The 17,500-nt window shown below is 39.7% G+C and overlaps 1 protein-coding gene across 5 annotated transcripts in view; it reads left to right on the top strand.

Annotated features, from left to right (window-relative positions):
* The window catches only part of LOC138051986 (xaa-Pro aminopeptidase 1-like), a 34,636-nt gene that overhangs the window by 9,555 nt on the left and 7,581 nt on the right, over positions 1-17,500 (top strand). For all 5 annotated transcript variants that reach the window (XM_068898330.1, XM_068898332.1, XM_068898333.1 and 2 more), the window contains 16 exons: positions 487-591; positions 1,368-1,408; positions 2,018-2,069; positions 3,566-3,588; positions 3,668-3,791; positions 4,092-4,187; positions 5,748-5,829; positions 6,255-6,414; positions 6,875-6,919; positions 8,207-8,293; positions 8,922-8,972; positions 9,685-9,749; positions 10,290-10,367; positions 12,328-12,399; positions 16,007-16,067; positions 16,953-17,022. In XM_068898330.1, coding sequence (XP_068754431.1) covers positions 487-591; positions 1,368-1,408; positions 2,018-2,069; positions 3,566-3,588; positions 3,668-3,791; positions 4,092-4,187; positions 5,748-5,829; positions 6,255-6,414; positions 6,875-6,919; positions 8,207-8,293; positions 8,922-8,972; positions 9,685-9,749; positions 10,290-10,367; positions 12,328-12,399; positions 16,007-16,067; positions 16,953-17,022 — 1,212 coding nt within the window. The remainder of the gene's footprint in view (positions 1-486; positions 592-1,367; positions 1,409-2,017; positions 2,070-3,565; positions 3,589-3,667; positions 3,792-4,091; positions 4,188-5,747; positions 5,830-6,254; positions 6,415-6,874; positions 6,920-8,206; positions 8,294-8,921; positions 8,973-9,684; positions 9,750-10,289; positions 10,368-12,327; positions 12,400-16,006; positions 16,068-16,952; positions 17,023-17,500) is intronic.

Raw genomic sequence — 17,500 nt, 5'->3', positions numbered from 1 at the left:
TTCCATTGTGAAAAAGGGGTCGATTAAATTATAATCATTTTGACCTGAATTTAAATTTAGCCTGTAACATAAACATGCACGAATCCGAATCCCCCAAATTTGATGAATCCGCCGAAACATTTAAAAATCCGGGAACGTTTATCCTATTGTAAACGAAGTCACTCAAAATTATCCATTGGTGTGGCTTGAGTGATTTCTTTTTCAGGTTGAACATTTTCGCACACGCTTTGTTAGCAGAAGTGAAAACAAAGCCTGAACCCGGGGATCCTGTACGGGTTTATTACGAACTCTCGAAAGGGCCATCTTCCGGTTGGCTTCAAAGCTCAATTGACGGAGCACTGCACAGGCATCTGCTAAATGCGAAGATCTTCAACTTCAAGAAATATCATTTTGCAATTCAAATATATGTGTTTTTCATAAATATAGTCTCTAAACCTGTAGCTGATTTCTGTTATAAATCAAACGCAAATGAGAGTCGTGTTTCAGGGACTGCTATTGTGACTGTACGAAAGGCTGCTTTGTGGACTGATGGACGATATTTCCTTCAAGCTAACATGGAACTAGACTGTAACTGGATATTACAGAGGGAAGGTACGACACTTACGGATAATACGAATAAAGTCTGCAAATCAAAAAGGTCAAATTCAGTGATGTTGCTAGAATATTTTCCAAAAACCTTTTAGTGTGAAAGGTTTCTTAACAACTTGACTACCCAATGTATATAACTTAAATATGCGAATATGCTAAGTAACAGAAATTAGGAAAGCCGAAGTTATTAGGAACGTGATTTAATGATTCCCTGACGTCATAGTATCAAAACGATACACCACATGTCAAGTCAGGATTCAGTGAAGTGCTGAATTAAGTAAGGTTTGTAAAATATTTTAACATTTTAACATGGCTTAAAAGACTTCGTGGAATAGAACAGAATCATCGCACTGTTGAAAAATCCCTTACAGCGGAATACCTGGGGCTTCCTGTAAACAAGTCATTACCGTATTGGGTTTCGGGGGTGGAAGCGGAATAATGAATAACGAGCAACGGTTTAAAAAGAAAATGAGTAAGGAACAATTACCATTCGAACATCCGTTAAAGAATAACGAATACGGAAAGATTAATATCAAACTAAATTTCAATAATAAATGATGAATAACTTCGAAACAAAATGGAGCTTTTAATGAATAACCGAGATACAATTATTTCGTTTCCACCCCGGAACTGGGGTTGAAAATTTGTCATGTGGCAATCTCAGTCTTATGGCGTTAAAGCAAAGCCTGCATAGTGCTACCACATCGTATACTGTAAATTCAATTCAACTTATATTTTAGTCTTTGTCCGGTTGATTTTCATATTTTATATAACTTCAGGTGTAAGAGGAACTCCAAGTCAGTCTTCATGGGTCATTCAGGTCAGACTGAGACGATTGCTATGTTCTGTTCTTACTTACAACAGGAAACAAATTTTCAAGATCCGGCAGTGATACGTTGTGCACACGTTGTTTGGGTATTTTTATCTTACAAATTAAATTTATACGGAGAGCGTTAAGTTTACTCTGAGCCACCAAAGATCAACTTATCGATCGTTTTCCGCTAATTTCCTTTGTACAAAATTGAGCGTTGAGCATGATCTTTCAGTACAGCCGAGAAAATCATACATCCCGCAATAATGCTCTGCAACGCATGAGCTTATGCAGATAACAGCAAAGCGTGTTTGTATGGACAGAAGTGCACTCTCGTCAGTATTCACAGTGTCAGGCTTTAGATTCACTGAATCTAAATGAATTTTACATGAGAAAAGCCCCACTTGAAGTCGACACCAGCCCATGACTTTGCGATTGTGCTGCACAATGCTCCACTAACTGGTTGCTGGTCAGTTGTGTATAATATCTTTGATCTGTGAATATGAACCATGTACTGATGATATTCATGGCTCGAGTCCATTTCCAGAACGGATATATGTACAGGTTTCATAGTTCCTTAATTCACTGCAATGATCATTAATCATTATTTCATTTCAGAACCTCTCAAGAGGCTCCAAGGTTGGAGTGGACCCTTTTCTTTTCTCTATATGTGAGTAGAAAGGGTTCCATGTAAACGTAACTAAAGAACCAAGGGTATTTTGTAAATTAACTCTTATCTACGGTCAACTGACTTACTTATCATACCTCGCGTATACGTCTCCTCGTCCATGTCTGCAGATTACCGTCGACACTGCCGGTGAAAGTTATTAGCAGTGGGTTTCGCCGTCGGCATAAACTGTGAACTGTCTTTTCAATGTGGAATAAGAAGGATGAACCTTGCCCCGATTAACAACCCTTGGATAAGTTCGATTCATAACATGACGCTTTGTGGCATCATAGAAGCCACACGCTAATTTTTGCAATTGCGTAAAGAAGCCTGAAAAATTCAGGACTTCAACGGTGTTTGAACCCGTGACCTCGCGATACCGGTGCGACGCTCTAACCAACTGAGCTATGAAGCCACCAAAGTTGAAGTCCTGAATTTTTCAGGCTTCTTTACGCAATTGCAAAAATTGCGTTTACAACTGCGAGGATCATAGCTTCACTTGATTTCATATCCGCAGTTCATATATGATCCAATTCATATATCATTTCATCGTTAATAATAATCTAGCTGACATCTCTTCTGTATTTCTTTCAAGTTCTTTGCCGGTTTTTCATTTGACGATTAAGGACATCAGGAATGTCCGAGTTCACGCAGATAACAGCTACAATGACTTCTTGACAAAAATACTGAAATCACTGATCACAGTTCCAGTTCCATGGTTTACAAGGAAACTCGGAACTTCTTTGACACTAGTTTACCTACAACATTTACTCCACAGTTATTTTTACTCCAGAAAAATATTTAATGAGTTCTATTTCACTTTCGCTGTCGCAGCCATCTTCACTGTTTGTACTTCCACTGTCCAGAGGCTGCAGTTCTCTCATCGGTTGTGCATAGCTGTAATGTGACAATTTTCCTGTTCTCATTGGAACATCGTACAAGTAACTTTGAACAAAATTCCTCCACTGGAAACCAGCTCGGATTCAAAGCGAGAACTGTGTATATATAAGTTAAATTCAAAAGCATAATATTGTTACACTCCAAAGTCAACCGTTTCTATATGTATACTAAGAAGACTGGGGCACCCACGACGTCAATTTTCGGAAAATATATGTTCTGAAGGCGATTTGAGACATAGAGTTTTCGGAACATTTGTTGTAGGATTTTCGAACATTTAAAAAATGGTATAATTGCCCATTTTTAACGGATTTTTACCCTAACAAGCTCACCTAGAATTTTCGGGAGCCTTTTTTCTGGCTGAAATTTTTGCAAAGGTAAGTTTTGATCCCTATAATTTTCGGATCACTAGACTTTCAGCTAGGAAATCTGAACAGATGAAAAATTTTTAGGGGATAAAAATATGCTTATATCTACCTTTTAAATTCCAAGATACGTTTAACAATGCTATGTTTAAATGGTTTTGAACTATATTCTCGTTGGATGCCCCTGACAAGAGCGCAGAACAGCTCTTGAAAAATATTTATTTTTTCTTCTCGTAGGTGAATGGGATCGCATGTACAAGGTATGATCGCCCATTTCTTACTATTTTGTCACTTCAAATATTTATGTGGAAGTAAAACGTTTTTGTCTTATATCATAAGGATCTCAAGAAATACGGCATAGAGCTGATTCCCATCCAACAGAATCTCATTGACCATATATGGAAGGAGAACCGACATAAGCCCCCTATGAGGAAATTAATAGTCCTCGATGTCATTTACTCAGGTGAATGATTTTTCTGCAATTTGACTACCTCATTCTAATGTCCACATTTTGGTAAAAATGAAGCCAGTCTAACATCGCCGCAGTGAAGAAGTGGTGCAATTTTAAAGCGCGGCGACACGCATCAATTTGTTTACCTTACGCCAGCCTCACGGGCTTCAAGTTGCAAGAAGATAAACCAAGAGACAGGGTGACTCCTGTATCACCGGTAAAATCGCTCTACGCATATTGCGTCATCAAAGAAACACTGACAAATTCAGTTATTTGTTACTCAATTAGCAAAAATCTATTTTCCAATTTTAGGCAGAAAATGGCAAGATAAAGTCTTGGCGTTACGAGAGGTGATGAGAGAAAAATCTGCCACCGCAGTTGTTCTTCAAAAGCTAGATGAAATAGCATGTAAGCCGCTAGTGCTAAGACATAAGACAGATACCCTGTAGTTCTGCCTTAATGTTTACAATAGCCAATTTTACTCGTCAATGGAGGGCTGAAAGGGTTGGTGTAAGGTTATAATGCCTCTGTTCTAAATGCTCCCTTGCTGTTTTAAGGCCCATAATAGCACAATCAAACTAAATGATCAACTCGTTAATTAAGCGGTGGAGAAAAAAACGTCATCCAGCTTTTACAAGTATTTAGGGACCTTTAGATCGGAGGAAAAGGACGACTACGAGTACCAGGTTTCCGTTCTGAGCATGCGCATAAGGTTTAGAGGCCGACGAGGCCGACATTTTTTGAAGTGTGCATGCTCAGAATGGAAAACTCGTAGTCGCAGTCGTCCTCGTCCTCAGATCTAAAAAAGGTCTCTATTATTTAACAATTAGACCCGTAGCCTGTAAGGGCTACGTGTGTCAATAACCCATGAGGCGAAACAGAATGGGCTATTGACCCTTGGCCCTTGAGGGCGCAACGACACGCTTTTCGCTACTAGAGGACTAATACTAATAGTCCTCTAGTAGCGTAGCCAATCAAAATGCAGGATTTGTATCAGTCCACAAGTTGAGTGATACCAATAAATTGTAGACAAAAATATAATTGTGGTATGCCGAAATAGGTGATAGCAGGAGCTCATCAAGAGGAGCCTCTATCTCCTCTAATTCCTTGAGTCAACCCTTTCCCGAGTAAATTTATTTTTAGGAACAGGTTTTTCCCGCGAAAAGTATCATAATTCCCTTGACGCTGAGATAGCTCTGTTTTGATTGGCTTTTACAACAGTGGGCGTGCTGAATGTCCCAAGGGAGATTGGCTTTTACAACAGTGAGCGTGCTGAATCTCCCAAGGGAGGTGTTCTATAAATAAATCTACTCGGGAAAGGGTTGACTCCGAGGCCAAGTATGGGAGATAGAGGCTCCTCTTAATGAGCTCCTGGTGATAGATAACCAGGATAGTGAAAACTGTAAGAAAGACTTTCAATGCCCTGATTGCTACACACAGATACGGGAATTCAAATATTTATGAGAAATAACAGTTAATGTTTGTCAGGAGCCAGTGACTAGAAGTGAACAACTAATTCCGCTAGTATGAGTGATCGCCATCTCAGATTAAGTTAACTTTATTATATGGCTTGTGTTTGTAGCCGATATACCGCGCGCTCTGATTGGCTAATTGTGACTGAATTGTAGGGCATTATTCTCCCGTAATGCCCACGGGCCAATTACGGGCTTGCAAAAACAAAGCAAAAGGTAATTAAAAAGCCATATAATAAACTACTTACTAACCGAGCTAGCTCAAGCCATACTGGGGAATATTGGCCCTCGGTCCTTTTTATACGAGCGCTGTGTACTGCCACGACCTCGGGCCAATATTCCCCAGTATAGCCCTCGCGCTCGCTTAGTAAGAAGTTATTATGCATGTCTGATTTGACCAGGCACTTCGCAAAATAATGTGCTAAGTGGACAACGCAAAGCTCCCCTGTGGGTACAAGACCTCGGACACAAATTTTTCTTGATATCTTTGTCGCAGGGTTGTTCAATCTTCGTGGATTTGATATCAAGTACTCGCCCGTTTTCTTCTCTTACACCGTTATAACAAATGAGGATGCAACGTGAGTTGTTTTGTGCCTTAATACCGGTATTGTTCATCATTTTAACCAGTTTGTGCGATTTTCATCGCCAGCCCCTTCGCACACACTCTTCGATTAGCCGCCCTCCTTAGACCCTTATGGGCGTCCTCCCTTCCACGTAAAGAAAGTAAGAATTTTTAAAAAGGGGCTACCGGCGATGATTCTCTTCCATTACCTACTATTATACAAAAAAGTTCAAGTCTTAACGATTTTGTCAATTACTGAGGGCCTTTCCCCAGCTCTAATAATAGCCCCATCTCAAACTTTAAATTTTATATGGAGCTAATATACTAATTTAATCAAATAAGAAACACGCTATTCTTAGTCTGACAATCTGATGAACAGGACGAAGTTTCACAAGCATACTTAGTACAATGGTTTAAAAATGAGTTTTTGTGCATTTTCAGATTGTTTCTCGATCTTGATAAGGTTACGAAACGAGTGAAAGAACATTTGAATGTTGAATTGTGTCCCAACAAAAGAGTACTATGTGTTCTGCTGAAATCCTACGATTCTGTAACTACTGCGATTGAAACACTGGCTCAGGATAAAAAAGCCAAGATATGGGTGAGTTTGATCATGATCGGCATTGCGCTTCTTTTCGAGAAGGATGATTATTTTGCAGAGTGCAATATTTGTAAAATATTTGGCTCTTGGTCATGGCGTAAAAACCGAGCGCTGCGAGCGAAAAAACCTACCGTCCAGCCTTTCCACTCAGTGAAAAAGTACAGTCGCATTACTTTGAATTGCATACAGTCATACATGAAGTTATTGCGTGGTTTCACTCGAGTTTTAAGGCCGCGGCGAATGCCACATAATGTAAGGATAATCGTCAAACAAAATTATTAATTTATAAAGCGATTTCGAATTGTATTGTTTCTTCGGTAAGTTTAAACATTAATTCAGTCTTCTTTACTTACACTGGTCCCGATCTATCTATTGCAACATTCATTTTCATTTTTTACCAAGCCTCTTTCCTCAGCCCATTCTACGGGTAAATCTTTACTTCATTCTCAATTCGTCTTAGATTACCACAACAGCAAGTCATGGTATACAAATGAACATTCCTAAGGTCAGTGGCTTTCGGTTTGTTATGTTCAGTTTATATCGCGTTCATTGGTTGGCCCCATTAAGCGCTAAACCGCTGGCTCAGTTGGTTGAGCGTCGGGCTGTTACGCGGGAGGTCGCGGATTCGAACCCCGGCCGGATCAACACTCAGGATCTTAAAATAACTGAGGAGAAAGTGCTGCCTTTGTAATTTAATCTGCAAATGGTTAGACTTTCAAGTCTTCTCGGATAAGGCCTGTAAACCGTAGGTCCCGTCTCACAAATATCTTCTATGTTCATAAGTTCCCTGTGGCTGTCCTGTTCTCTCCAGCAGAAGTGGCCGGCTTGGCGGTGATGTCTCTAAAAAGGCTTGTGGTGTATGAGGCCACTTACGCAGAAACAGTCACAATTTAGTGAGAAAGGGACTTTGCCGAGTGCTGGAACATGTAGATATAGATGTAGATGAACACCCCGTTAAACGAATAACAAACATGGCAATTCCCTCATACGATAGACAAAATGCAGTCCCTTGGTTAAAAGACTTTTATTAGCATTTGTGATTGCAGAGTAATCCGGGTTGCTCAAAAAAGAGTACAATTTAAGCTAATAGTGATCATGGATTCCCGATATTTGCTGTCCCGAGCTCTTTCACTTTCTTTCCGCGTTATGAGTAGCCTGTCAAGGAATATCGTGTATTGAAGATTGCCAGTTGGCAGCATCAACGGCAACATGTAAATACAGAAGGTACAAGGGATGTGCACGCATGTTGCCAAACCCTGTCTCGTTCATTTGTCTGTTCATTCGTCTGTTCAGTCCTTTCAACCCACATTCGCCGTGGAGTTGGGATTTTAGGCTCCTCTCTGAGCATGTCCCTGCACTTACTTTGCAATTTTCACTATTCTTTACAAGGAGGGAAATGGTGTCCACGACCATTGTGTTTTAAAACGATTACCAGGCCCCAAGGGAGACTGAACTTGTAATCGCCCCTTGCGTGATGTTTTGTTGATATCCTTACCATGGTATAAGACAGAACATGAACTCACCCATTCGCGATGATCGCCTCTATTAAAATGCAAACTGAACGGCTTGAGGGGCTGGACCTTTACAACTTTACATCATAAAATTAACGTCATTGTCATCTTTATTATGTTCTTCCGCTATTAAGCACTTTAACTTTCTTGGCGGGAGCTTCCTTGATTAAATCCCGCGATTTCTTTACCACTTTTGTCCTTCTCAGTGATATCATCCAGCTCACGTCTTTCGCTAATCTTGTTACTATCCATATACTGTTAAATCTCTTTGGTTTTCATAGAATAAGATGTTGGTAAACGAGTCTCCAATTTCTTTGCCGAAAGCACTGAAGAACGCAGCAGAAATTAAAGGAATGAAAAAAGCGAATGTAAGTAGATTCACCTCAGTATCAAATCAGTTAAAGTATATCATGATAAAGTCTTCAAAGCATTTGATAACACTCTCCGATTCTCCTAAACGCGCTGAGAAGGAGCTTTGGTAATGAATTTTGATCTGTTCCAACCTAAATAGTACTGATCTTCACCGTTTTGGAGAAAAGCTGTGCTATGGCACCATGCTAATTCGACATCGTTAGGACCCATTGTTTCTTCCAGATTGTTTAAAATTGAGTGAGTGTGAGTTACAATCCCGGGCAAAAATGGTTGTGACTGTTTTCAAGTTTCGTCCTTTTGGAGAATGACTGCAACAAAGGCCCAACAATATCCCTTCATCCCCCTTCCCCGCCCAAAACAATGTCGTTGAAAAGGAAGCGGAAATGACCGAGCGATTCTTCAACATTTTTTTTGGCGGGTGATGGGGATGGGGATCCGCAACAAAGACATTTACTTCTCGAAAATATTTTTTTTATATACAGAGAAGGAATTAAAAGGTGTCTCAACAATTTTTTCCGGGATTGTAGCTTGATTTTTATAAACAAGAACATCTACATCAGTTAATGTATGAGTCATAGATAATTTCACGAGAGTCAGTTGCTTTCTTGTTTCTCGGTTTTGTAGTTGAAGGACAGCGTGGCGATGTGCGAGTTCTTTGCTTGGATAGAGCATGAGGTATACTTCGATTAATTAATTATATTTATTTAATGAGTTCAGTTATGAGAGGCCTTTGGCTAGAGAACGGGTATAGAATGATTGCAGATTTTCGTTTTCCTTTCCTGACTGATTCACAGTAATTCACGCGAGCGATTCCTTCGTCTTCGGTCACGTTCATGGCAACGCGGATTATGTATCATTTTGCAAGGACAGGGCGAGACCTTAGAGCAGCGCGCTTAGGACTTATCGGATTTTTAAACTTAGTATCCATCTCTATTTTTCTCTGTTCGGGTGATGAATGAATGAAGGAACTGTTGATTAAGATGGAGGGGAGGGGGGAGGGGGGTAAATGAAATGGCAAAGTTCTTCTGGGTAGAGTAGTCTTCACAACCTCTATAATTTCGTAGGACTGGTGTAGGATATAGCTCTATTGGCCGAAGCGGAAAACACCATAATACTCTTTGTTTGCCCCCCCCCCCCCCTCAAATTTTCAATGCGCATTGTTTTGGTTTTCTCTTGGGACCATTGTAAGTCCCAAGAAAAACAGGAAACAATTCCTATGCTTATTGCAACCAATCACCTGACTTGAAGAATCCGGTGAACAGTCCCTCGTCTCGTCTTGTTGACACAAACTCAACAATTTTAATTCCAAACGTTTGTAGTAAATATGTGAGAGTGATATTAAGTATCGAGTGGAGTATGTTGACTCAATTTGTTCCTTGTACTTCAGATTTCACAGAAGTCTACGCAGCTTACAGAATTAATAGTGGAAACACAGCTTTTACATTTTAGAACGTAAGCGGACATCCAACAAATAATGCATAACTGACACCCTAGTCGAATTAAAACAAAGATAAAGTGAAAATATTATTCAAAGGGGACGGCTATATGGATTTACTAGACTAGCACCTTTTTAAACTTCTTTCAAAATAGACAGTTTTATTCATCCTTTATTTTTCGGCGTTTAATGACCTATATAACTGTTTGGACTTTCCAAATTCATATCGTTGTGGGAAGTATGGCAACCTATTTGCTTGCTGATTCTTACCAGTTATGCGTGCCGTATGCAAGAATCGCTCAATACATCTGCGACGAACTCGGAATAACTTTCTTAAGAAGGGCGTCTTAAACTAACATAGACTAAAGAGGATAGTCCGTTAAGACCAATAATCCGCATAACAAACTCTCACCAGACAGGCTCCCATGTGGAGAGAAAAATTCAAAGTTGACAAACACGAGGAGAAAGGAATAACAGCAAAGTGTGCCTCAAACGCATTGAACTCGTTAAGCAATGGTTTTAAAGCCTTATTAATTTATTTTACTTAATTTTTGCAGGCAGCAGGAAAACTTCATGAGTCCAAGCTTTGCGACAATTTCTGGCTTTGGACCAAATAGCGCAATTATTCATTACAAGTACGTTCTGTTCATACTGTTCAGTCTGTGTAACGCAAACTTAAGGTGCGAATCCAGAATCGTTATTTTCAGAGACTTAGTGAATAAAAAAGAGCTCTATCGGTGTGTTTTTCGTTTGTGTAGGGGGTGTTCGAACAAAAGAGATTCTTATTTCAGCACCCAATAAATATCTGATTGTAGCATTGATCTTAACAGGCGATGTCAACGACTTTGATTAGATGCGATCTCAGTTTCCCCTTCCATCAATACTTTGTCCACTAATCTAACACACAGGCCAACAAATCAGACAAATTGACCTTCTCCCAACCGAGTGGCTTCACAGCTCACTGGTAGAGCATTGCACCGGCATCCTGACAGAGGTCATGGGTTCGAATCCCGATCCTGTCAAAGCTACCTGAGTTTTTCTGTTGTATAAACGAGACAATTGCTTAAATTGCCCACAAGGATATCTGCGATGATTATTTCTCGCATTCGCCTATAGCCTGCACTTCCAATATATATACATTTCTTTCATGTCATTTGTTGGCGCCGCTTCGTGGGCTGACGTTTGACAGAAATCCCAATAAAGTATACATTTTCTGAAAGCTTAGGAATTGTAGATTACGAAGTGTTATTCAATAGATCACTTTAAAAAATACTATAATACTCTTTGCTTGCCCTCCAAAATTTTGCATAAGCATTGTTTTTATTTCTATTTGGGACCATTGTAAGTCCCAAGAAAACTGTACACGATGCTTATGCAAAATCTTGGAGGGCAAACAAAGAGTATTATGGTATTTTTGAAAGTGGCCTATTAAATGAAAAAAAATCAACGTTTTCCAATATATCTCGTTAAAACTTTAGCGTCGATCAAACACGCATTCCCGCACTAAAGTAGTCATAACTATTGAACGAGGCAAAAAATCAAAATTCCGCGACGCAGTTTTTTATACAAAAACGTGCCAAGAAGACATAGCGGCATTTATTGCGTTCCCTTACTTGATTGGTGAACTTTGGTACTTTTGGAAATCGGGCGCTATCATATTCGAAAAACATTGATTTTTTTTTTTTTTTATTTAATTGAATAACACTTCGTAATAAACAATTTTTAAGCTTTCAGAAAATATATACCTTATTGGGTTTGCGTCAAACGTCGGCCTACGAAGCGTCATTTGGAGTACATTGATACCTTATTGTTCATATAATTGCGAGGATCACATCTCCCCTTTCGTTTGTAACCCGAACTTCAAATAATTATATACGATTAATTCATTAAGAAAAAAAGCTAAATTGGCAAAGGCAGTAAACCAAACGCGTCACAGCCAGATGCAACAGACCAGGAACTACTGTAGCTTGCAAAAGAGGATAATGCGGGGAAATCTTCTCAAATAATATATTCCACCGCGTTAGCCTCCATTGGAAGCTAGTTCCAGCCCAATTATTGGTTTTCACTCACGTGATCAACAGCCATGTTTTTCAACGAAAACAAAAGGAAGCGTTTGCATAATAATAGAGTTATATTCCCGGAGGATTTGGTCGGGGCACCAACATGGCCGCCTTTTCTTTGTTTAGGGGCACCAACATGGCGGTCGTGACGTCATGTGAAAACCAAGAATATTGAGAATACGAATTTGGCCTATTAGTTGTGAGTAGATTTTGATGAGGGCGGGGGAGGAAACCAGGACTGACCAGAATCGCTCGACTGTAACTCAGCCCACATACAATAGAAGAGGTGGGAGGCTTGCTTTACGACCACTGCGCCAGTCTGACTCCTCATGGTAAAAAACTGCAAAAATCAGTTCTTCTATGGTAAATAATTCATGGTTCGGTTATTATGGAGGTCTTTAATACTCTTTTCACCTTTCTTACCAGTTTTCATCTTGTTTTACACCTCTCTGCCTAGCTTTATTTAGACTTTGAAACTACAGATGAATTGACTCGGCCTTGAGTCATTGCATTCTACTTTTTTTTTTTTCCACAGGGCAAATAAATTTACAGACGCTACGATAAACAAAAATGGCATTTTTCTGCTGGATTCAGGAGGTCAATACCTGTAAGGTTTCCTTGGTTACTAATTTTAAGGGCTGGTTTATGATAAGCAGTTACTGCATTAACAGTAAGACACAACTGATTGAAATATAACCAATAGAGCGGTTTTCAATTGAGTGTCCGCTGTCGTAAAGCAAATACCCAAGTAATAACTTCGACCAATCACAGCAGGTGAAAACAGCGCAATTCGTAGCAATTCAATGTGACTTGCTCAAAGCGCGGAAAAATCACGCGTGCAAGTCGCGATTGGCTTTCCTTCTCAATTGGCAAGGAGTCAGCCGAGCGAAGTCGCAAGGACATGTGACGAGGCGGTAGCCTTGATTAATATAGCCGAAGCGCGAGAGTGTTGTGTACGCAGAAAAAATTTCGAGTGCTCAAGAGAAACTGTAATGTAAGATAAGATAAGGGAACAAAGGCCCCTTATCATGTGACTTCAAGAACCGATGAAAGCGCGTATTTTGATGGGTGACGTCATTAGACAAACTGGCATGCAGCGAGCGGCATCGTTCATGTGGATATTTAACCTCGTTTACAGGGTCTCTCTTCTCTGCCTCCCTTGTCGATATTTACGATCCTGTGTTCGGAAGTGAGTGAAAACACATTTTTGACGGTTTCTCTGACCATTGTGTTGTGTACACTTGCTTTGAATGTTCTTAAATAGTTATTTTCGAGCCACCTTGCATACGGAACCCGCGCCCGCAGTGCACGTGGTAGTCAAAACTGTGCTATCCTGTCAATCATTTGCCCTTTCACCGGAAATGGTGCATTTCTGTGCTTAAACGACGTTGCTGTCGATCTACCCTGTGGAAAGGACGCCATCAAAGTCCCTTTTCGTGACGTTAATACAGAGAAATACATTATCAATACAATTTTGACGACTTTTTACACTTTCTTGAAAAATAATAAATTCGTCTCAAGTTACTTAGAAAAAAGCACAACAGCTGACGATTGAATCGCCCCTAGCTGGCAACCCAGTTTTGGCGCCTTACTTTGTTGACAAAACAGTTGCCACAAAATCTTTTAAATGGTTTTCTGGCCCTTTAATTTTGAACAATTGACGTGACGTCGGATGGCACAGTTTTTCCCGCTCTCTGAATTCTGATTGGTCAATTTAAATTTTAGTAGCTCTCACCGTACGCAAGGCAGAACCAGCCAACGTGTTCTTATCGGCCGCTGTTGTCAATTTCTGCCCGCGTACCATTACCGAGCAGAGCAGTTTGTTTATCGTTTTGTGACCGTTGAGTTGTGAACAATTTAATTTGATTTTCAGAGGAAGTAATATTGTCTGTAAGGTACACAATTAAACGATCAATTAGTTTGGGTAATCAAATAGAGAAGAGTGAAATTAGGGAATAATTTCATGCGCGTTTTGTCCAAATTCAAATAATTTCCCGAGCTTTTAGGTGAGGGAGATTATTTGATTTTGGACAAAACGTAAGTGAAATTATTCCCTTATTTCAAGGGTACACCATTTGATTAGCTATTTATAACATGGGTGACAAATTCCTCCTTAATTTTCAAACCTAGACGCCATTTTGGCACTATATGAAAAGTGAAATTATAAATTAACGCGAAAATTTCAAGCCAAAACAAGGAGTATACAAAAATTTGGTTTTATCAACAGAGTTGATAATGTAAATTGACCACCGTACAGAGATTCTAAAAGCTGACGTTTCGAGCGTTAGCCCTTTGTCAGACGAAGGGCTAACGCTTGAAACGTCAGCTTTTAGAATCTCTGTACGGTGGCCAATTTACATTATCCACTCCGTTGATAAAACCAAATTTTTGTATACGACTTCCCCACCGACGCAGCACCACAGTTTCTTTCGAAACTTTCCCCTTCAAAATAAGAAGTAATTTGTCACCCATGTTATCAGACATATAATTCATGGTTGTATCTTGCAAAAGAAAAATTCTGCAAGTGAAACAACTTTCATGTGTCATGCAAGAGAGTTTGATTCCTCAAGACATGTTTGACAGTGAAAACGCTTTGGAGATTTTGTGCATGGCATTGATTTCATCCCACTTAATTTTTGCATTTTCCTGTTAAGGGCCCACTGACGTATTTTTTGGGGTGCGTTGCTAAGGATGTAATGGTTAAGTAATTTGAGAGAATTTGGCATTATTTTGGTCAGTTTCCAACTTTTGTAAGCCAATGACCCTAACTATGACGTCATCATACCACGCTCATGGTCACGTGACCAATAAAAGAAAACTCTAAATTTGTCTCCGTGCTACGCAATTTGGGTATTTAATCGATGGTTTGATAATTTGAATTCGTTTTTGCATTCAGCCAAGCATGGTTTTCTTTTTATTTTGAAAAATGTTCTTTTTAAAAACATAAACGATACTGAAGTACCCATAACCTTTTCAATGCTTAGCTATATTCTGCATTTGGGGATGAAACGTGCCATGCAAAAAAAATAATAATTCAATTTAAAACTGCCGGAAATTTAGCTTTTTCTCAAACCGGAAGTCAGTTCGTTTACGCATGCGCAGTTGATCTGAGAACGAGCGCGAGGAAGGGCGAGGAAAAACCTTCAATGGAAACAACAGGTTGTGCGGTGACTTTTGCTTGTGAGTGGGTTTTCTTGTCAGCTCATGATATGATGACGTCAGTTACCGGAAGTACCATTTCACTTCCTTAGCAACGCGCGAAAAATCCGTCTGTGGGCCCTTAAAATTACTACCGTTCAAAAATCATAGCAGTACTTTCAATATTATTGCAAAACACGCTGACATTTACATTGTTGTTCGAGATACAAAGTGTGCAAGGGTTCCTTACATTTCTATTGCTAATGTGTTATTGATAACTTAGATTATTAAAAACTGAACTACGGATATCACATTTCCAGCATTTTCATTGGCTCGCCGGACACAGGTTATCAGCTCATATACCTGCACTACCAAATATGGTCAATGAACACAGCAGCAAATACACAGTTTTGCGGCTCCGAGAAAAAATGGCCAAATAAATTCAACATAAAAGAGTTGTGATGTTGGGGTTTTTAATAAAACAATTATTCTACTCGGGCTTGCTGGATATGAAATGATCATAACCAACTCGGCGCTACGCGCCTCGTTGGTTATATATATCATTTCATATCCAGCGCGCCCTCGTAGAATAATTGTTAAAGATAAATTGAGTTGCAGTGTGACTTTCAAATAAAAAATTATAACTACTACTGGGTTCCAAAAATGGCACTCTCATACAAATCTGAAAACTATATATTATATTGACTATACTAGTTGATAAATGAAACTGAGGTTTTTAAACCAATCACTAAGCCTAGCAATTGCAATTGAGTAATCGACAGACATTATAAACCTGCTCTTACAAGTATGTTAAATATGGAGTCGAGTTTATACTTAATTGAATAACACGAGCAGTTTCGGGTACCGCGTGGTCACATCAGAAACGAGAACCGTATGAAGAATAATTTAACCCACGATCCCGAGCCGTCCAAAATGACGCCCTTCATACTCTCTCTTCGAGTGATGCAGGAAGATTCAATATCGCTTGAGATTAATAAACGCATCAACATTTCATCCGCGATAGTAAAATCCACTTCTTCTTTCTATATACTGAAATTGTTTCGTGTACCATGTAGGGACGGTACCACAGATACGACGCGCACTGTTCATTTTGGACAGCCCACTAAACATCAGAAGGTCAGTAGATATAACATTGTAACATCTAAACTTATACTGTGTTCACACTAGACCGGAACACGATTAGTCAGACTGATCACGAATGAAACATGTTTCGTTATGAAAAGTGTTCACATCAGACAGTGCACTGCGTGAGTCCTGGTTGAAACAACCTCGCGAGGTAGTTTCAGTCGTGATCAGACCAAACACGTTCAAAAAATGGCGGATGGATGCGGAGAGGAGGCGAGTGCCCAAAGAACCGAAATTAGGCCAAAAGTCTAGTTGAAAAATGGGCCGACTAAAAATACAACAGCAATTATGGGCGATGGGTAGAACGCATGATATTTGGAAGAACATTGCCTAAAACTTAATGACAACGGTTACAAGCGTAAAACATCGCAAGGCAAAACCCAAATTCACAACCTGAAACCATGAAACAGCATAAATAAAATTATACAGCCATACATGAAACGTGTTTGAAAACGACATCTGATGTGAACAGTGCAATAACAAACATGTTTAGACGAAACATGTTTACTCTGATCATGTTTCGGCTTTAATGGAAACACAGCTTTAGATCGATACGCTCTGCGGTCATTCGACTGCCTCCTTGTCTGGATTGGAGCGATAAGTGGGGCCAAAGCGAAGGGAGGGCGAAGGCCTTCTCAGTTGTTGTATCCTCCCCTCCAACCTTAACTGTTTTTCTCTCTCCCCCTTAACCCCACGAAAACGTTTACGACGCAGGCTATGTGACCTAAGTATTTCAGCGACAGGGTCTTGACCAACACTACCTGAAATTTCTCAGGTTGCTGTCAGCCATACTTTTCAACCATGATTATTGGCAATGTTAAAATAAGAGCATCCGTGGTGAAATAAAAGTTCACAGTGGATTTTCTTTCTTTGCAGGATTGCTACACAAGGGTACTAAAGGGGCACATTGATATTGCTAATGCAGTGTTTCCTAATGATACCTTTGGTAAGAAATCGAGATTAAAGTGTTAAAATAACATCAGATACCTTTGAAGCCGTTGAGCCGAGTTCGACAACGTTCGAACAACTTTTTCTAATTTTCTTCTAAGGTTTTTCCCAGTTACTTTTTTTTTTTAATTCTAAGTGACATACGCGGCTAATCTAGCCCTAGATTAAGTATTAGTTTCGTCCAAATGGCATCGCTTGTTTACGAAAGGGAAAATTGCGCAGGCGTCCAGAATTAAACATGACCCAGGCCGCACCCGATACCGCTGAAGCAAACGCTTCATCCATCACCACATGCAGTTCAGTTGTTACAACTGTCAGTAGTCCTTGCAGGGGACCCTTTCTTATCTTCAACGACATGGGATAATGATCTCAAAACAGGTTCAATTAAAAAAATTAATCTACATCATGTGATTTGCTTCCCAAAGTTCTTTTCTCATTCCTTGCACCTCTGTCAAACTCTGGTGCCCCTTTGCGCA

Source organism: Montipora capricornis, chromosome 6 (assembly GCF_036669925.1).
Source record: "Montipora capricornis isolate CH-2021 chromosome 6, ASM3666992v2, whole genome shotgun sequence".
NCBI lineage: Eukaryota > Metazoa > Cnidaria > Anthozoa > Scleractinia > Acroporidae > Montipora > Montipora capricornis.
The sequence above is the reverse complement of the archived record's forward strand: the minus strand, read 5'-3'. Positions and strand labels throughout refer to the sequence as shown.